This window comes from Manihot esculenta, chromosome 3, assembly GCF_001659605.2.
Source record: "Manihot esculenta cultivar AM560-2 chromosome 3, M.esculenta_v8, whole genome shotgun sequence".
Taxonomy (NCBI): domain Eukaryota; kingdom Viridiplantae; phylum Streptophyta; class Magnoliopsida; order Malpighiales; family Euphorbiaceae; genus Manihot; species Manihot esculenta.
This window is the reverse complement of record NC_035163.2, coordinates 11994868-12017342: the sequence shown is the minus strand read 5'-3', so window position 1 is coordinate 12017342 and position 22475 is coordinate 11994868. Positions and strand designations below refer to the sequence as shown.

At 34.1% G+C, this 22475-nt stretch overlaps 1 protein-coding gene across 3 annotated transcripts; it reads right to left on the bottom strand.

The window, feature by feature from the left end:
• Positions 1 to 5905: 5905 nt before the first annotated feature.
• Positions 5906 to 17772, bottom strand: LOC110611829 (potassium transporter 11). 3 transcript variants are annotated; one of them, XM_021752340.2, is made up of 8 exons: positions 17369 to 17772; positions 16816 to 17041; positions 14911 to 15156; positions 8877 to 8927; positions 8516 to 8776; positions 8186 to 8353; positions 7171 to 7425; positions 5906 to 7081 (listed from the first exon to the last, which is right to left on the bottom strand). In XM_021752340.2, exons 1-8 carry the CDS (start codon positions 17495 to 17497, stop codon positions 6057 to 6059), a joined length of 2361 nt encoding a protein of 786 aa, XP_021608032.1. In that variant the 5' UTR covers positions 17498 to 17772; the 3' UTR covers positions 5906 to 6056. The 3 variants fall into 3 exon arrangements, with proteins under 3 accessions (XP_021608032.1, XP_021608033.1, XP_043810793.1); XM_021752341.2 differs by lacking the exon at positions 8186 to 8353; XM_043954858.1 differs by lacking the exons at positions 14911 to 15156; positions 16816 to 17041; positions 17369 to 17772 and adding an exon at positions 9081 to 9133.
• Between the last annotated feature and the right edge of the window lie 4703 nt (positions 17773 to 22475).

The window sequence follows — 22475 nt, the reverse complement described above, 5'->3', positions numbered from 1 at the left end:
AAATCAAAATCTTTGACTGTTTCATCAAAATGAATGTTCAAGCTCCTAGATACTTGCTTTAATCCATAGATGGATATTTGAAGCTTGCATATTTTGTTGCTATATGTAGATGTGAATCCATCGGGTTGTGTCATATACGCTTTCTCAACTAAATTTTCGTTTAGAAAGGCTATTTTCACATGCATATTCCAAATCTCATAATCATAATAAGCAACGATAGCAAGTAAAATCCTAATAGATTTCAGCATGACTACAGGTGAAAAGTCTCAACAAAGTTAATCCATTGCCTTTGACAATAACCTTTGCAACTAGTCTTACTTTATAGGTAATCACACTACCTTTCATGTCAATCTTCTTTTTCAAGATCCATTTACACCCAATAGATTTACCCCTTCAGATGGATCAACAAAGTCTATACTTGGTTATCATACATAGAATTCATTTCAGATTTTATAGCCTTCAGCCATAATTCTAATTTTGAACTCTTTAGAATTTCCTCATAGCTTGAAGGTTCATTATCTTCTACTAGTATTATTTCCTCATATCTTTTAGGAAGGTAACATGTTCTAGTAAATCATCTAGGAGCTTGTGCAACAAGTGGCTCTTCTTTTTGAATGATAGGCTCGAAGACCATCGATTGATCTTTTTCCATTTGTGGTTCTTAAACTTCACTAAGCTTAATTCTACTTCCATTATCTTTTTTCAAAATACCTATGGAGTGGATTATCAAGATACATTTGCTCTAGTTGTAAAGATGAATTCAATCAGAGTTCTATTGTCTTGTGTAGCAAACTTAGACTAGGAGTTACAACAATTTGATGTGAAGAATGCATTCCTCCATGGAAATTTAAAGGAAGAGGTAGTCATGGAGATTCCTCCTGGGTTTGCTAATGAGAAGACATAAGGAAATAGGTGTACAACTAAAATAATCTCCAGAGCTTGGTTTGAAAGGTTTAGCAAAGCGATGATGCTTTTTGGTTACCAACGTAGTAATGCTAATTATACCTTATTTATTAGACATCACAAGGGTAAAATCACCCTTCTTATTATGTATATTGATGATATAGTAGTGATAGGTGATAACAAAGAGGAAATGACTCAACTAAAAAGGTTGTTGGCTCAAGAAATTAAAATCAAAGATTTAGAAAAATTTCAATATTTTATAGGTATTGACGTGGCCAGATTAGAAAAATGAATCTTTATCTCCCAAAGAAAGTACATTCTATATCTTTTAGAGAAAACTAATATGTTAGATTGTAAACTAGCAGAATCTCCCATTAAAAATAATCACAAAATGCAAGAAGGAATTGATGAGCTTGTGAATATTGGAAGATACCATAGATTAGTAAGGAGATTGATTTATCTCTTACATACTCGACCGACTATAGTTTATATTGTTAGCTTAGTTGGCCAATTCATGTATGACCCTCGCGAGACTCCTAATGACAGGAGATCAACCGCTGGCTATTGCACAGTTGTGAGAGGGAATCTTGCCACATAGAAAAGTAAAAATAAAGTATTGTTGCTCAATCAAGTGGTAAGTATAATACAGAGTAATGACCCAAGATGTGTCTGAATTTTTGTAGTTGCAGAAATTATTAGAGAAGCTGAGGTTGCTCAAGAGGGACAAGATAACTTTGTATTATGACAACAAAGCTGCCATTATTATAGTACAAAATCCATTTCAACGTGACCAAATAAAGCATATTAAAATTGATCAGCACTTCATTAAAGAAAAATTAAAAGGGATGTCTTGAGATTAGTTCATAGGACTTCTACTGGACAACTTACGAATGTGTTTACTAAAAGGTTTAATAATAAGACCTAGCATAAAAAAAATTCAAATGTTTACCACTTTCACATTTATATTCTAACATTAAAATCTCGGACAATAAAATTAATTTTTTAACATTTGCTTTAATTTTAGCTCTTGGCGTTAATCAATTTTGACTCAAAAAAATTTAATCCACATATCATATCACATAGAATTATTCCTTAAAACGACCTATTGAATAAAAAAATTCAAACGTTTACGTTAATTCATATTTATATCCAAAATTTTAAATAATAAAATTATTATTTTTTTAGTTTATCTTGATTATAACCAAAAGGACTAAATTATATCTAAAAATTTAATGATAAATTATAATATAATTCCTAAAATTTGATATTAATAAATATATAGTCCTTTAATTTAAATTTTATATTAAAAGTATATTTATTTTATATTTATTATATATAATATTAAATAAATAATTATTATAAATAAATTTTGACTATATAAAATTTTACATATAAATATTATATATATATTAAAGTATTTTATTGAAGATTTATACTCACCATTATAAATTATACACATATTTTTAATATATGAGAAATTTATTTTATATTAATAATATTAAATAAAATAATATATTACATGTTTTAGTTTGTAAAGTCATTTCTTTATGATTTTTATAAAAATTTAAATAGGTTAATCACGTTTCTTATAAGTTATTTAAGATATTTAATTTTTTTTTTCTATTTATGCAACAAGTAAATCTGTGATATATATTAATTTATTTGCTGATATGATAAAAAACTATATTTTTCAAATCAATCATATTAAATAAAATGAAATATTATATATTTTATACTATAATTTTTTTAAAATTTTATTAAACTACAATATGTGTATAAAAATGAGAATGAAAAGTAAATAATGGGATTAATAGAAAAAGGACACTGTTGAAATAAAAATATATATTTTAAGAATTATTTTATTAGTCAAATCAAAGTTTAGGAACTATATTGCAATCTACTAATTCTTTAGATTTAATTTAGTTTTTTGGATTATAATTGAGATAAAATGAAAAAAAAAATTTTATTATCTAAAATTTAAAATTTTGGATATAAATATGAATTAACGTAAACGTGTAGATTTTTTTATCGAATAGGACTTTTAATGAATAATCTTATGACATGTGGATTAAATTTTTTTAAACAAAATTGATTAAGATAAATGGTTAAAATTGAGAGAAATATAAAATTATTGATTTTATTATAAGATTTTAATGTTAAAATATAAATGTGAAAAATGATAAACGTTTAAATTTTTTATCTAATAGATCTATTATTTATTATGCTAAAATTTTTAAATATTTATATAAAATAAAAGAAAAATAAAAGAAAAATAAAATAGTGAAATAGACTGTTTCACCTCTTACTTATATTTTATCTCGGTCTTTACTTAATAAAATTTTTCTATTTTTACTTAAAAAATTTAAATATATATGAAAAATATTTATAAAAAAATTAAAAATATATATATATAAATCATAATTGTTTTTTGAAATGGATATAAATCATAAATTTATAAGCATTAAATATAATGCTATATATTGATCAATTATATTAAATTTTTTATAATTTCTTTTAGTAATTCAGAAATATATATATAAAGTATTTAGTCGGTTCGATTTAAAATTAAATTAAATTAAATAAATTAAAAATTAAAATTTCAATATTTAATAATTCAAACATAGTAATTATAAATATTTACAAAATTATATAAACACATGTTACTAAGTTTTTTTTTTTTTAAATTTGAGTCAAATCTAAAGTTGTGTTGATGCTCATTGAGAAATTCCAAATATCATTTATGCTCATTTAGTAAAGCGGCTAATCCACAGATAGCTTTACTTTAAATTCATTTGATACTTGTTTTTATTTGAAACTTGAGTTAGATACTTACCTTGTTATCTTGTCCAAGCACAATCTTGAAAAATCTACAACTTTTACCTAAACGCACGATTCCAAATATCTACATAACATATTAATTTATAATAAAAGAGTTAAACTTAATCCCCTTATTTGACGTATTTATTTATACAAAAAACGTTAAATTATCTTTTAAAATAATTTTTTTAAATTAAAAAGAATTAAATTACTTCATTTTAAATAAAATAATTATTAAAAAAAATTTATTAAATTAAATTTTTACCAAATTCTTATTCCAAATGGAGGCAATTAGATAATCATGCTGCATGTGACTTCTATTAATAGTATATTTAGAGAGCAATTAGTTTATTAGCTTATTTAGCCTAATAGCTGATTCAACAAGATGTAATTTTTAATTCAATTTGTTAATGTATCGATTGGTATCAATGATTTTACAAGAAAAAAATTTAAATAAATTTTTATAAAATTATTTATAATTTCATTTTTATGCATGATGAAATTTTTTCAAGTTAAAAAATTTTAATTTCTTTTATTTCAAATAAAAATTTTATAATAAAAAAAATTCAATTCTATTGAATTTTTACAAAAATTTTTATTTGAAACAGAAAGTAAGAGTTTTTTCTCTTCATTTTTCAATATTATATCAAAGAAAGGAATTCCTTTCAGTTTTATATTTTTTCTCAAACTTTTTTCTTTTATTTTCTAAAAACCCTAATTTGCTTAAAGATTTATCGATGGATGGTAGTTGCAAATTAGAAGATTGATTGAATACACAATTTTTCATGTCCTTATTTCTTGCATCTTAATGAAAATCTGTCTCTAGTATTTTTGCTTTCAATGTGTACAGATCCTAATTACAATTCTTAGTGTTCATTTATTAAGATTAGGCCTGTGCAATCGGTTGGTTCGGTTTCGAACCGAACCGAACCAAAAAAACTGAACATCGAAGTGTTAAAATTTTAAAAACCGAAAAAATTGATTATGAAGGTATAACCGAACCGAATCGAATCGATAAAAATCGGATCAGTTCGGTTCGGTTCGATTCAAACCGCAATCTAATCCAAATCCTTTAATAAAGCTTACCCAAATCCTTCAACAAGATCCAAAATTCATAGACAATTAATCTCATACAACAAACAAAACCCAAACAGAGAGAAGCTCCATAGTAAACTCTATACAATGCAAGAACTCAATAAGCAGATTCAATTTTTTAGCAACAGTACAAAAACCATACCTCAAATTATAAGCCAACAGAAGAGATCACTGAAGAGGACAGACAGTCAACAGTCGACGGTGACACTCAGCAAATCAATAGGGATTAGGGAGAGAGGGAAAGAGATCGATAGGGAGCGAGGGAAAGAGATTGATAGGGAGCGAGCGATTCGTGACTTCTTTCAGCAGATCAACGGGAAGAGGGTTCGTGACTTTGTTCAGCAGATTGACGAGAAGAGGTTGATGGTCATGGTCGACGAGAAAGAGAGAATAATGGGATTCGATGATTCGTCGTTAGGGATTTTAATTTTAACTGTGAGTGAATACTGAATAGGGGTTTCATTTCGGGCTGGGGGAGGGGAAATTGGGAGGGGGGAGCGAGGAGGGGAAATCGGGAATGGGGAGGAGAATGCCTGGGCCAAAAGGGATAGAAGGTTTGGGGTGTTGGGTTGGATATGAGAGGGGGAGGGCTTGGGCTTGGGCTTGGACCTAGCCATTAAATCGATTATTTTGGTTTGATCGATTATTTAACACGTTTAAACCGAACCGAACCAAAAATCGAATAATTTTAAATATATTAACCGAACCAAACCGACCATCCTGATTAACCGAATCGAAAAACCGAAATCAATCAATTCGGTTCGATTTTTCGGTTTAAAGCGAAATATGCACTCCCCTAATTAAGATGACCGTAATTTCTAAGAATAAATTGATTAAGTTTGCTTATGGTACATTAGTGATGCCAACAATTGCTAATCCTCTATGTCTTGGAAATAAACCGTTAAATAAATATCTTTTAAATAAACCGTTATTCTCAAATTCAATGAGCATTTATATGGATAACATAGGGATCTTCCTAACCCAATCGAATCCCCATCAATTCATTGGATCCATACCTCCATATTAAACTTTTAGATTCTGCCTAATTTTTGCTAGGTATAAATCGTTGTTTAAGAAAGCTTTCAACAAGTACTTGCCTGATCTCATCCTTTTTTTCCCTTCTTAAACTCATCTCCGTCACTTAACGGTTGCCAAAATACATTCCCATAGAACAAGTTAGACGGAATACAGTGAATATGTAATCTCTCTCTCTCTCTCTCTGCCCATACTAACAGCCTATTTTATACCCGAATTATTTGTCCCACATTTAAGAGATTTTCATGAGGAACATTGAACACTGCACTGTTCCCTCTGCAAATCTTCCTAAGAAAAGCATATATATAATCAATGGCTATCTTCTTGTACCACTTTGACTCCCTGCTTGTTGTCACTACTGTATTCCCCAATATGTGAACTACCCCAGTATCTCTACAGTTACCCAAAAACTCTAACTCATCAACTTCAGATGGGCTGCTCACCTGAATGGCTGATCGAATGGTGTTTGCATCCAGAGGCACGATTGAATCTCCTGATGAAATTGTTGCATTCGTATTGGATGAAGCTCTGTTGCCATTATAATTCCTATCTCTTGACTGCTCGGTCTGCTGGCCATTTAAACTATAGTCATCTGAGTCTGAGCACCCATCTTCCATCATGGACTCCAACCGGACAAACATGAAAAGACTGTCAAAGAGCCTCTTCTCGAATTGTTCGTCTTTCTTATGGAGGTCTTTATATCCATATCTTGCAACACAACGGAACATTCTGAAATTCCTTGGTCCTATCCGCTTTATGAGGAATCTCTCCTCTTCTGGGACTGTGTAGACAGGCAGGTGCTTTACACAGACAAAAACAACCACAGAGTGGATAGCAGGTAGGTTGGTGATGAAGTGGGAAAAGATATGAGGGACTCCTCTGGCCAGCTCCGTGTACACGAGTCCAATTCCAGGGACCCGAACAAGTCCTAAACTGGGACCAAGCCCTAGAATCCATGCCATTGAAACCTTACTATGCATCTCAAACTCATAACGCTTCATAGTACCGTAATGCCATGCATACATGATAACAAAAAATGCTGCTGCAATCACTAGAGGAACCCAACCACCTTGATTAACCTTGCAGAGTACAGAAGAAAAATAAGTGCCCTCCACTATCAGCGACAAGCCAGTGAAGATCGCAACAACAATCCAATGGCACCGCCATACCAATAGCATGATTAGAATCATAAGCAATGTGGTTACAAGCATGACTATCACAACCGCTGTCCCTGTTATAGCATGAAAGTGAGGAGCTATTCAAGACTACTTTTTTCATTTTGGAAAAACAGAAAGATTTATGTTAGCGGGATAAACTCACCAGACGCGTTCCCAATTTGGCTTTGATTTTTAAACCCAGCTGTCACTGCAACACAAAGAACCATAAGAATCCAATTTATGTCTGGAATATATATTTGGCTTAGGAACTTTTCTGATGTATGTACAATTTTAACCCTTGGAAAACAGTCCAGAGCTAGAGCTTGCTTGATTAATGAAAAAGTTGCAGATATGGTGGCTTGACTTGCAACAACAGCAGCAGCAGTAGCAACAATAAGAACTGGCCAATATATGCTATCTGCAGAACAATTAAGCATCAGCACTTAAAAATCAATTGCAGGCCACCAAAAATCAAAACAATGCACCTTTATGACAAATTTCTAAAATTTCATACAAATGCACATTATCTATAATAATGTTTTTTTATCATCATTTTTATATATGAAATATAAATTCATAAATACCATTATGCAAACAAGTAATAGTAACAAATCAAATTACATTCCTGATGTATAAAAACAAAAAGATTAAGGAATTAATAAATGCTAAGCATCCACCTATCAAGTATAAGCATTATTATGCTATTGATCTACGAACTTGCTAAGTACATTTACATTTTGGTGGATAATTTCCATCCATTTTGTACTTTGGGCTTCAAGTGTTATATTCGCTAAATAAAATAGAAGGTCTTTTACTCAAGGGAGAGGGGAGTTGAAAACTGTTACATTTTGTAGTGAGCTACTACCTACTAGCCCAATGGCTAATAAATTATAAGGTTAAAGTGCTTTGATTTCAAAAAAGCTGTCAAATAAAATAAAAATTTAAAATTTAAAATCAAAATTTGACAACAAACTCCTTTGGGGCAAAGGGCATTATAGGGTGGCACTTGGCCTCACTGAACTCTATGTTTCCACCCTTTGGCTTTCAAAACCTGTCAAGCAATCCCTTTTTTAGAATTATACAAGTACTTCCTGTCTTTGTGTGTGTCTGCTTCAGCATCCATTCAGTGACTTGTTACCTAAGCTCCATAAGACTTAACAATAGAATATAGAGCAAACCTGGAATAGAACGATAAAATGCATCAGCTACATGATTTGGGTTTTTCAAGAGGTATGCAGCTTGTCCAGAATAGGCAAAAATAAGGCATGGAAAAACAATTGCTGTAAATGCAATCTGTATTGATAACACTGGAAAATGGGACAGGTCAGCAAAAAGGGCCTCTGTTCCTGTAATAGTTCATAACTTATCATCAGAACGCATTCACTAGTTTATTCTCTAAATTATTCATTTTCATATATGACTCAAACACTATGATTTTGATAAATGTCAAAAGGGTTTATATGGAATGAAAGTGAACTAACCAAATTAAACTATAGAACATGAAGTACCTGTTATGCTAAGCATAATTCCTCCAAGAGAGAGCCAATTATCTCTCCCTCCGCTTCTAAAATATCGACATATATAAACAGGTGAAAAAGCTTTCAGCACGCCTTTGTCATATTTCCAAATGTTGAATATGCCAATACCTCCAATCAAGAGAAACCAGAGGAACACAACTGGGGCAAAGAGCCAACCGACCCTATCTATACCATGGTGTTGCATGCAAAACAGGCCTACTAATATCACAACAGCAACAAAAACAACTACATCTGTTTCATAGAAAACAAAATAGCTATTAAAACCTCTACACAATAAATTGGAGCGACTTCCAATATAAGAAAATTTTCAACTTCAATGCTAGAAAGATACCGCTAGACATCTTGGGATGGTCTAATTTGATTCCTTGCACTGCCGATAGCACTGCCAAATAAAGTACAAAAAGAAAGGTCATGATTCAGGTATATTGAAGTAATACAGCTTCAAAAAATTAGAACTCCATTTCTACAAGTACCCTTAGTTCAAGCATTAAGAGACAAATGTCCAAACAATTCTATATAGGGTAACAGTGTCAACCTTTGGTTGCTTCTAATCTTTCCTCTTACTCTCCTTTCCAGGAGTTTCTCCATCTGAAACAAAAATGGTTGAATTAAAGTCCTTGAGCAAGGGCTCAACAATTCAAGATCTCACGCCAGGGCTGTTCCACTCATTAAACCAAGACTGAGACCAAGAAATTCACATGAGAGCCATTAGATCTAGGTCTCAAAAAGCTGAAGCTCGGCCATGGCATCTCATATTAAAATTTAGACTTGCCTAGTGGCAAGACTTCTAACATCTCTGTTGAGATTATTTTTATATATTGAGATTATTTTTGTAAATAGCCTAGATTTATAGTGATAATTAGGGATATGATTGTGTGATATGATTGTGATATGATTAGGCTATAATTAGGGAATTAATTTATTTTCTTACCTAGTATGTACTCTTGTAAGTAGTATATATATCCCAATTGGCTTGATGGGAATTATCAAGCATTTTCTCTCAAATCTTCTACTCTCTTTTCCTTCTTTTCATCAAAGTTTCATGGTATCAGAGCCAAGAAATTTGGTTCACCTTTGAGTGGCAGACCGGCCACCTTGCTTTGGTGACTTTCTGGAAATCAGTTAGTCTCACCACCCAGCCCATTCCCCACGCCGACCTCAGATCTATTTTCCGGCGAAGCACCGCCTCCGAACGGGCCCCCACGCTCCCCACGCGCCACCCTGCACAGATTGCTTCCGGCCACACGCCGGTGCGTGCATCACTTTCCAGCGACCGTTTCACGCCGGCGATCCTTCTCCCAGCTTCGCCCGGCTCCGGCGACCACAGCCCAGTAGGTCCAGTTGTCAGATCAGCCCGCCTTCACACGTCCGTCATCCACGCGCGGACGCGTGCACATCCTCCGGCGACTCTTCCTCCAGCCTCGCCCGACGCCGGCGACCCCAGCCCAGTAAGTCCGGTCGTCGGATTTACTGTTCCAAGGCGCTCTTTGGCAGATCCGGCTCCTTTTTTGCAGATTCAGGTCTCTATTTGATCTCTTGTTGTTTCAGAATCTCTTTCGATATGTCTGAGAAGCAAAACACCCTCAATACAGGTTCTGAGTCTCTTAAACCTGTCTTTTCAATTGCTACGGTAAAGTTGCAAGGGAATAATAATTATGTGTCTTGGGCTGCATCCGTAGAATTATGGTTTGTGGGACAAGGATATAATGATCATTTAACAAAAAACGCCACTGATATTACTGTCACTGATAGACCCAACTGGGTTAAGATTGATGCTCAACTATGTAGTCTTTTGTGGCATTCGTTGGATCCAAAATTGCTTGCTTTGTTTCAATCTTGTAAAACTTGTTGTAAGGTTTGGACTAAGGCCAAAACGTTGTATACTAATGATATACAACGCATCTATAAGCTTGTGTCAGATATGGTTCACTTACAACAAAATAATCAGGATATGGCTAGTTACTTGGGTCAAGTAGACACTCTGAAAGATGAATTTAATTCTCTTATGCCCCTTACTAATGATGTTGATGTGCAAGAAGGACAACGTGATAAATTTTTTATGGTTTTGGCATTAATTGGATTGTGATCTGACCTTTGCTCTGTGAAAGATCAAATTTTGACTGGTTCAGTTATTCCAACTTTAGAAGATGTATCAGCTAGGCTCTTACGTATTTCCCTTAGTAAGAGTGATGCTACAGATATGGAATCCTCAGTTTTGGCTGTACAAGGAAATCAAGGACAAGGAGGCAATCGCAAAGGTAAAGGAAAGAAATTTCATTGCACTTATTGTGATAAAAAGGGTCACACACGGGATGCATGTTGGGCACTACATGGCTGACCACCACGGTCCAATCAATCTGATAATACTGGCAAGCCGGCAGCCCATCTTGCCCAATCTAATGAAGAAGGTCTGCTTCCACAACCTACCAATAAATTTCAGAACCTAGATTCAATTACTTTAAGTGGAGAGGACTATAAAGAATACTTGCAGTTCCAAGCAGCTAAGCAACATCCTCCATCTACCAGCATTGCTCACTCCGGTAATTCCTTTGCTTGTCTAACTAAGTCTTCACCTGTTGGTCCATGGATCCTAGACTCTGGTGCTTCTGATCACATCTCTGGTAATCACAATCTTTTCTCTACTCTTGTTTCACCTTCTACACCATCTAAAGTCACCCTAGCTAATGGTTCACAAACTCAAGTTAAAGGAATAGGAGATATACAACTTCTTCCTTCTATTTCTTTAACTACCGTCTTGTTCACTCCTGAATGTCCATATAATTTAATCTCCATTAGCAAATTGACCAAAAACCTTAATTGTTCAGTAACCTTTACTGCTGATTTTGTTGTTGTGCAGGACCGGAGTACTGGGAGAATGATTGGAACAGGATCTGAGTCACAAGGATTGTACCACCTTTCCACCTCTTCAGTTGCTTTTGTTTCTACAACGTCCACTGAGCTTATTCATAACCGTTTGGGACATCCTAGTCTTCTCAAATTGCAGAAAATCGTCCCCAGTCTTTCTTCTTTGTCTTCTTTGTCATGTGAGTCATGTCAACTTGGGAAACAAACTCGGGCTTCATTTCCCAAGCGAGTCAATAATAGGGCCACTTCGATGTTTGATGTTATTCATTCAGATATTTGGGGTCCAAGTCGTGTCAGTACAACTTTGGGATTTCAGTATTTTGTTACTTTTATTGATAATTATTCTCGTTGCACTTGGTTGTTTTTAATGAAGAATCGATCTGAGTTATTCTCCATTTTTCAAAAATTTTGTGCTGAGATACATAATCAATTTGGTGTTCGCATTAAGGTTTTGCGTAGTGATAATGCACGAGAATATCTTTCCTCCTCTTTTTCTCATTTCTTGTCTACTCAGAGTATTACTCACCAGACCTCTTGTGCCCATACTCCTCAACAAAATGGTGTTGCCGAGCGCAAAAATCGGCATTTGATTGAAACCGCCCGCACCTTACTTATACATCATAATGTTCCGCTACGTTTTTGGGGCGAGGCGGTCCTTACTGCCTGCTATTTGATCAACCGTATGCCTTCCTCTGTTTTGCAGCATCAGAGTCCTCATTCGGTTCTCTTTTCTAACCAGACCTCCAACCAGTTGTCACTGCGAGTTTTTGGATGTATATGTTTTGTTCATGATTATACCCCTGGTAAAGACAAACTCCAACCCAAATCAGTTAAATGCGTCTTTCTTGGTTATTCTCGGCTTTAAAAAGGTTACAAATGCTATGATCCCACTACCAACAGATATTTTGTCTCTGCAGATGTCACCTTTTTTAAAACCTCCCCTTACTTTTCTTCTAGTCCAACGCATAAAACCTTTGTTCCTAGCGCTTTGCCTGTACCTACACCTCTTGTATCTCCTTGGCCTCATGTCAGTCCACCCCTTCAGGTCTACACCCGTTGGCCCCAACCATCTGCTACTAACACTAATACTTCTTTCCCTGATGCAGGTACTTCTAGTGACTCACCTCCGTTCCATCTTCACCTCCTTCGGTCATGCCTTCAGTAGCAACAGCTACTCCTCCTCTTGCTCTCCGAAAAGGTATTCGCTCTTCTCGCAATCCTCATCCCATTTATAATTTTGTGAGTTATCATCGTTTGTCTCCTTCCTATTATACTTTTGTTTCCACCATGTTTGCTGTTTCTATACCCAAGACAGTTAGAGAAGTATTGGATCATCCTGGTTGGTGTAATGCAATGGTTGAGGAGATGACTGCTCTTCATAATAATGGAACTTGGGAACTGGTCTCTTTACCACCTGGCAAGTCTACTGTTGGTTGTCGATGGGTTTACACAGTTAAGGTGGGACCTGATGACAAAATTGATCGCCTTAAAGCTCGCCTTATAGCTAAAGGTTACACTCAGATTTATGGGCTGGATTACAGTGATACTTTCTCTCCAGTGGCCAAAATAACTTTTGTTCGTCTCCTTATCTCACTGGCCGCAATTAATCACTGGGCCCTTCATCAACTGGATATTAAAAATGCATTTCTTCATGGAGAACTCGCCGAAGAAGTCTATATGGAGCAACCTCTGGGGTTTATTTCTCAGGGGGAGTCAGGCTTAGTATGTCGTCTTCGACGCTCATTGTATGGTCTAAAACAGTCTCCAAGAGCATGGTTCGGGCGATTCAACAATGTAGTTCAACAGTTTGGAATGTCTCGAAGTGATTCTGATCATTCCGTGTTCTTTCAACATAATGGCAATAGATGCATCTACTTGGTGGTCTATGTTGATGATATTGTCATTACAGGAAATGATCATGATGGAATCTCTCAGCTTAAACAACATTTGTTCATTCATTTTCAAACTAAACACCTTGGAAAATTGAAGTATTTCTTAGGGATTGAAGTGGCACAGTCTAAAACAGGTATCGCAATTTCTCAACGAAAATATGCTTTGGACATATTGGAAGAAACTGGCATGTTAGACTGTAGACATGTGGATACTCCCATGGATCCAAATGTCAAGTTGGTTCCTGAACAGGGGGAACCACTTAAAGACCCTGCTAGATACAGAACATTGGTCGGCAAGCTCAATTATTTCACTATCACTCGACCAGATATTTCCTTTGTTGTAAGTGTAGTTAGTCAATTTCTTCAAAATCCATACAGTAGTCACTGGGATGCAGTCATTCGCATTCTCAGATATGTCAAAGGAGCTCCAGGACAAGGACTACTCTATGAGAATAAGGGTCACTCACAAATTGTTGGCTATTCTGATGCAGACTGGGCAGGTTCTCCTTCAGATAGACGATCTACTTCAGGATATTGTATTATGATTGGAGGGAATCTTATATCCTAGAAAAGTAAAAAACAGAGTGTGGTAGCAAGATCAAGTGCAGAAGCAGAATATCGAGCTATGGCTTTAGGGACATGTGAACTCATTTGGTTGAAGCAACTCCTTCAGGAATTGAAATATAGCGATACTGGTCAAATGAAGTTGATATGTGATAATCAAGCAGCCCTCCATATTGCATCAAATCCAGTTTTTCATGAGAGGACGAAGCATATAGAGGTGGATTGCCACTTTATTAGGCAAAAGATTGAGTCCGGATGCATTTCTACTAGCTTTGTCAACTCAAATGATCAACTAGCTGATGTGTTCACAAAATCACATCGAGGATCACGAATAGAGTATATTTGTAAATAGCTTGGAGCATATGATATGTACGCTCCAGCTTGAGGGGGAGTGTTGAGATTATTTCTATATATTGAGATTATTTCTGTAAATAGCCTTAGATTTATAGTGATAATTAGGGATATGATTGTGTGATATAATTGTGATATGATTAGGCTATAATTAGGGAATTAATTTATTTTCTTACCTAGTATGTACTCTTGTAAGTAGTATATATACCCCAATTGGCTTGATGGGAATTATCAAGCATTTTCTCTCAAATCTTCTACTCTCTTTTTCTTCTTTTCAAAACAAAATTACACATTTAGAGCATTTCCACCTTGATTGGCAAACTGAAGTGTAAGTTGTAATAAGATCACATAGTTCTTTTAGGTATTAATATAGCTCACTCACATCATAGCCCACATCTTCTATATAAAGCTTTGAACAACTAGCACATATTTCCCAGATTGTGCTGCCAAGGCATCATCACTAAGTAAAAGAACTAAGTTATGGTATAAACTTTGAGGCACCAAATAGATTATTCAGTAACAACAATTCATATTACTCACAATGTGTTACTGATGCAGTGTTGCATGGTCTTATTTATTATTCTTTTAACATAATTACACACAATATAAACTTATATGTACTGCCCTTTGTCTACAGAAAGCTATCAAAGGACATATACTTAGATCTAAGTTCACAACTGAAAGGAAATATACCTGATATAGCTGGCGTGAGAATTCCATCCCCAATAACCATGGAGGAGCCAACAAGAACAAGTAAAAGAAGTGCATTCTTTCTGAAAGAACATTCCTCCAACCATCTCTTTGTCTTTGCAGCAAATGATCGTTCATAAATTCTAGAACGGCTATAAGTTGTTAGCTGTTCATCTGTACGATCTTGGTTGGGGATAGTCTTTATTTTAGCATGTCGACAAAGTAGTGAATAAAGAGCAAATGTTCCACCTGCACCACAAAATATATTAGTTTAAAAGGATCTTTCACTCTTCACTGGAGAATGTGTACTAATTGGTTGTGCTTCTATGATAAGTGAGAAGACCCTACGACACATAAAATCATTAAAGGACATAGAATGCTAAGATAGCATAAATGATAAAAATAGAAAATTATAAATACATTTATCATACATGAGTCTGTTTTTCCTGAATGGAAATTCATCATCAATCACATAATGTGTTAATGGAGCATCTACAACAAGGATACACCAGGGAGGCAGTCATTGCCCAACATGAGAAAGACAATCAGGTTGACAAATGGAACTTATGAGGTGGTGGAACATAAGTTAAACATGTGACTTTCAAGTTTTAGCAATTACAAGTTGAAAAAGGAAATTTTGATAGAATAGAAATTTGGCAGATGGCTGCAACATTTATGGAGGGAAAGAAGTGGCAAGAAAAGTTTCAGTTAAGTCCAAAGAAGACCCCCCTCAAAGGAAGTGTTGGAAAGAGAAAGTGAAATGAAAATCTTTTTAAAAAAAATGACTATGATTAAAATTAGCCAAGTAGTTGTGAGAATTTAATAAGAAAAAAAAATGGCAGCATAAGTTTTAGGTAAGCTGAAAGCAATCAACAATAATAGAAGTTCGGCTAAGATGAAAATCTCTAAATAGTTGCAGAAACTTTAGAAGAGAAAAGAAAAGATGTAGTGGAGTTTTAGCTATGTTCTAAGGCAATATATCACTCTCAAAGGATGATTGGGGATGGAATTAGATGGAATGAGAAGGTGCAATGAATAATGCAGACCATACAGAACTGTTACAACAATCGCCCAAGTTCCAGAATGGAGATGCTAGTGAATTGTATAAATTAGCCAAAAATTGATGCAAAGAAGAAAAATAGCAAGCTTAAACAAAGCCTGTGGATAAAATTATAAAACATTTGGTACAAGGCAACAAATCAGTGCAGCAAGGGAAGAAAACATAGGAACTTAAGTCAAATTGATATGTGCTCTGTGGTTCCACAAGGCCCACAACCATTTAAGATGTATGTTAGAAGAATCAAAAACAAAAAATAATGGAAAGGAATCTGCTGTGGCAGGTGGGAGCGACGCAGTGTGCGATAATGATAGCTGGATTGCAGGGAAAGAGTATGTGTATATATGTATCAGAAAGAAGGCAGAAGGATCTTATCTTTGGCATAACTAATTTTTATTCTCTTGTAGAGAGAGGCAGAAAACTCTGCTGTGGATATTTTCTAGGAGGCATTCAGCCTTGGCATGTTGAGTTACAGTTTGTTCTTCTTTAAATGTTCTGGGCTAAAGGATTCTTGTATTTGCTATTTATGTAATACAGAACTTCTTTCTCCTGCTATATTTCATTTTCTGTTGTGTGTTGTTTAATTTTTGGGCACCATCAGTTGTTTACTCCAATTTGGTCCTACCTGTGGATTCGAATCAGAGGATTGCCAAAGATGAACCCAGAATGTTTTAAAAGTGGAAATGGCCAAGAAAAGGGGGATAAGTTACTCTGATAAGCTCTTTAATAAAAGCCATATGCAAAATTTTAGAAATCCAAACAGTCTGATTGAGAAAAGGAATGCAAATTTTACTCAAGGGATTAGCAAATCAAAGATTAAAGAAGAAAAAATAAAAGCCGAAATACTTCACCTTGACCATTGTCATTTGCTCTACAAACAATTAAAATATACTTCAGGAGTGGAATAAGAGTGAGGGAGTATATAATCAACGACAGAGCTCCAACCACATCTTCTGGATCTTCAATTCCATCAGGAAATGTATTGTAGAAAACATATAAGGGCGAAGTACCTAGATCTCCATAGACCACTCCAAGGCTTTGGAATGCGAGGCACAAAAGTAAGAAGGTGGAAATTTTCTGAAAGAACCAAAACAAATCAGCAATGACAATAAGTTTGGAGACTTCAGCATCCTTAGAAGCTCAATATCATTTTGATGGACTACAATGGTATATTGAATAAACACCAACTATATAGCATACAGAGTTATCACAACAATGCTACTTGATTTCATTCATAAACTTATTCCACAGTATTGTTTCTATCATCTTAGCAGACTGACCTCCTTCAAAGATTAAAAAAATTATTGAGTCTCAGCAACTTGAACAATGTAGCTTCTTATTAGTGCAAAAGATAGTTCAGAACAATGGAAAGTACTATGATCTGGAAACAGAAATGATTTGTACCTTTTCCTCATACTTATTCTTAAGACTCCCAGCTTCTGCATCCATGGGCTGATCCAACTTCTGATCCAAATCCCAGATTTTACTTCGATAACCAGATTCTTCATCATCACTCTTTCCTCTTGAATCCATTTTCCAATTCAATTCAGATGATCCCTACTTGCGTTGTCTCTGTCAAATTAGACCCAAATGAAATGTCTATGAGCCAAACAAAATCCAGGGTTTGGATCTCCAAATCAATGCCAGTAATAAAATTGAACAAGAACACAAAATAACCCACAAATCCCAGTAGAGATTTATATTAATAGTGAAGCAAAAGTGACAGTGAGGACTAGGGAGCAGCTGAGGAAGCTCAGATACTGCAACGTTAACAGTCAAAAGTGATGAGTCATGAGTAGTGAATAGGTCCATACTGATTCGTACTTCCTGCTAAACAGCACAGCCATTATTTCCTTATCAGTTTTCATTATGGAGATCTGTGTCGGTACATTTTTATATTATGATTTTCTCATGATTAATATTTACACTAATTAATGTTAATTAAATATAAATTTTTTTTCATAAATTTTATTTATTTTATTTTTTCACATTTATTAAAAAATATATTATTTTTTATTATCTTTCCAATTATATTCATTTTAAATGGATTAAAATTTATTAAATATGAAGAGATTTATTAAAAATAAAATAAAATAGAATTATAATAATTAATTTATATATTATTATTAATTTAAAAAGGAAAATTAAATAATAATTTTAAAATAACTAAAATAAAAAAATAAACATTATAAAACAGAAGTATTAATTTAAAACTAATAACTATAGTTTATATATATATATATATATATATATATATAAATTATATACTTTTATATAGTATTAAATTATTTGTAATAGATTATTAACATTGGTATATAATATTAATAAATTTTTATATAAAAAATAATAAATAGTCATATTTACTAAGTTTTAATGAATATAAAAATATAATATTATATTCATTGGAATAATCAATTACATAATATAATTGTTTAATAATAACGAAATATTATATTTTAAATAATATAAATGTATAATAATTAAAATTTTAAATAATATAAATATGTAATTTCTCAAAAATGTCTATATTAAATATTATTTAATGTTATATACAAATCGCTTAAAATAAGGTTTAAATTGTTATTATGAAACTAGGTCACGTGACAAGGACATGATAAATGAGAAATGTAGTCCAATCCGAGAAAAGGAAAACTTACTTTAACACCTGATTCATCCTTAAAAACCTACCCTTCTAGGGCAAGTTTCAGCACGAAGTTATCATTGTCAAGTACAATACAACGTATCCTCATTATGCCTATAATCGTAGAATTATCAATCTATTAGTTGGCTATGTCCCTTATCAAGCTACCAATCACATCACTGCCGGATTATCGAAAAATATTATATTTATCTTCATCTTCTTACGGTATAAAAGGAAAAGAATCACAGACATAAAAATATGTTATTCTCTCAGATCATTCAAGTTCTAAGTAATCTATTGCATTTTCTATTTCTGCAAGTATACTAACTTAAGTGTCGGAGTGACTACCATGAGAACCCATAATCTCATGTTCTCTTTTTTATAGGTCTAAGGAAATCACAGCGCAGCTCCCTTCCAGCCACATCATCAATCTAATTTTTGCAACATTATTTGGTTCTGCTGTCGGGAGACTCCATTGAATACTTTCTATTTATTTAGAGTAACAATGAGCACTTATTTCTTTTCTCTCTAAAAGATGAATCTTTCCTCTCTATCTCTTGAAATGACAGGAGTTGTATATGTTATTACATGAGGACCTAATAAAGGAAAAGGAAAAATAAGCGTGTAGCATAAGACATCCTTTCTGTCGATCAACAACCATGGACCAAGCAAAAGGTAAGGTTCAGTCCTGCTGATAAAGCGATTGAATTTTTTCAAAACGACCCAATGGTCGTTAAGATCCACCTGAACCGATATGAGGTAAGGCAAGTATTGGTGGACACAGGTAGTTCTATTAACCTTTTCATCTTGAATGTTTTTAACAAGTTGGACTTGGATAAAAACAGCCTTGTTAGAGTATTCTATTCTTTAGTAGGATTAGGAGATAAGACCATGGCAGTACTAGGTATCATCAACCTTCCCCTAGTACTGGGTGACGAAAAGTATAGGTGAGAGTTGTATGCAGAGTTCACGGTGGTATATGTCCTATTTGCATATAATGTGATACTTGGTCGTCCAGCCCTAAATTTCCACGATAGTTAGATTGCATGGAATCCTAGCTTCTATAATATCAGATAGAGGACCTCAGTTCACTTCTCAGTTTTGGAAGAAGCTACAAGAGGCACTTGGCACTCGTTTGAATTTTAGTACAGCCTTCCACTCGCAAACTAATGGATAGTTTGAGAGAACAATTCAAATATTAGAAGATATGCTTCGTATGTGTGCCATGGATTTTGGTGGCCAATGGAATAATCAACTACTATTGGTGGAGTTTGCTTAGAATAAAAATTATCATTCTAGTATCAGTATGACACCTTATGAGACTCTATATGAAAGAAAATATAGAAGCCCTTTATGTTGGACAGAGGTTGGTGAAGCTACACATCATGATGTTGACTTGGTCCAATATAAAATAGAAAAGGGTACCTTTGATTTGATCAGGGAACGATTAAAAATAGCTTTTAGTCGACAAAAAAAGGTATGTTGACTCCAAGAGGCGAGATGTGGAGTTTGTAATTGGAGATTATGTATTTCTGAAGGTCTCCCTTATGAAGGGAGTGATGAGGTTTGGAAAGAAAAGTAAGTTGACACCTCGATATGTGGGACCTTTTGAAATCATAAATAGAGTTTGGGCAGTTGCCTATCGATTGGAGTTACCATCAGAGTTTTCACATGTCTACCCTGTGTTTCACATCTCGTTGCTGAAGAAGTATGTATCTGACCCATCGCACTTGTTACAACTTGACTCAATGAAAATCAGTGAGAACTTATCATTTGAGAAGCAGTTTGTAGTTATAGTGGATCATCATATACGTCAACTTCGGTCAAAACAGATATTAATGGCTAAGATTTTATAGAGAAATCAATTTGTGGAAGAGTACACATGGGAGTCAAAGAGAGATATGCGGGACAAGTAGCTTCACTTGTTTAACTTGTGATCTTAGCATGTTTTGTAACTAGTCTATTTTATCTGCATTATTTCAAATTCGAGGATGTATTTCTTTAAGAAGGGAAGAAGGTAATATTTCAAATTTTTAATTTATTTATCTTATTATTATCAATGTAACAATTTGATATTTTAAATTAAACTTATTATGAAATTTTTTTGAAAATTTTCTAGACTTTTAATTTTTAAAATTTTATTTTTTTATTGTATACAATCTTGAGATTTTATTTTGAATTATTTAAAAATAACATGGCAAGTTTTAAAATTATATTTGTGTTTTATTAATTTTTTGGACTTCCATGAATTTTATAAATTTTTTCTAAATTCATTTACAGTTATAATACAGATAAAAAAGATCTGAAATAAAATATAAAAAAATAAAAAAATAAAATCAGATCGGACGGATCAAATCAAATCGATCAAATTGGATCGATTGAATTGAACCGGACCCACGTCCTTTTCTCCTCTCCTAAGCGCGACAACCTTCCCCCCAATTTTCTTCTTTCTTTTTTCTTTTTTCCCCTTTTTCTTACTAACGGTTTTCTCTCAATTCCTTCCACCTCCAACCACTATTTCCAGCAAGGTTGGACTCTTTTGATTCCTCTCCTCACAGGCTTCACATAGATACTAATCTTGTCCACCATCATCTTTCAATTTGCACGAATCGAGTATTCAAAGTTTATGACCCTTTTTTCTTGAGATTTGTCCCAAACCAGATATGCTATATAAAAAGCCTAAAGTTACCAGCGTGTCATACTCGCCGAGAGCTTCGTATGGATACCAATTTCAAAATTTTTCGATACTGAGAAAGTTTGGAGACCCATAAGCTTGACAGTGAGTTTTTGAGCTCTTAGAATCATATTTTTTTATGAAATAAGAATATATTCTTATCCATGGTGTGTAACGACCCGAAATCGGACCGTCACCGGCGCTAGGATCCAGATTGACTTAAGGTCGCCGGAACCCATAGCAAACCTAACATACAACCTGTTACACCTGATAAATCCCATACATGATCATACATTTACATAAAAACTTAAACTTTTTCATTCACCAAGCTCAACCTATGCATGCACTAAAACTGAATACATAAAAAAACTCCCATACTAGAGCCCTCATCAAATGCTCTAGTTGGGTCAACATAACATATGCCAAGCTTGGTTTAACATAATTTAACATTAAAACATTAACAAAAGATCATGTATAACAGGGGATTCTCATACATTAGGGCCAAGCACAATACTAATCCTCAATACATTATTTTACACTATTTTACAATACATCTTTTGCAATTCATGTCCACAACTAACTATTACAAAGACATAACTTCAACCTGGAAGACTCCCCAGTCTATCCCGAACCTGCAAACCTGGGGGTTAAGGGAAAGGGGTGAGCTACTAGAGCCCAGTGAGCAGAATAGTAAAAATATTATATTAAAATCCATGCTTTCATGAAATGCATCACATCACAAACAAATCACATCAAGGATGGACTTGTCATCAATAGCCCTCTACATAATCCAATCATGCCAGGGGCGTAGTGCAGGCCACACCTGGTCTTTCTCTTATACATAACATATCATACATATCCAACCGTGCCGGGGGCGTAGTGCAGGCCACACCCGGACTTTCTCTTACATTATGCCAAGGGCGTAGTGCAGGCCACACCTGGACTTCCATATCATATCATATTCGATCTCATCGTATTGAGGACTAATGGGTCATCCAACATCCATCCACATCAACATCATAATATGCAATGCAATATATTCCTGGATTCTAATGCAAACAACCTAATAAATAACATGGTATTCATGATGCATGAACATGCTCAAAACTGATTTAATTTGATACATAAAGATTCATTCTACTCACCTCAGGCTGACTCTGAAGCAGCTAGCTCACTGCTGGGGTCCTCGGTTCCTC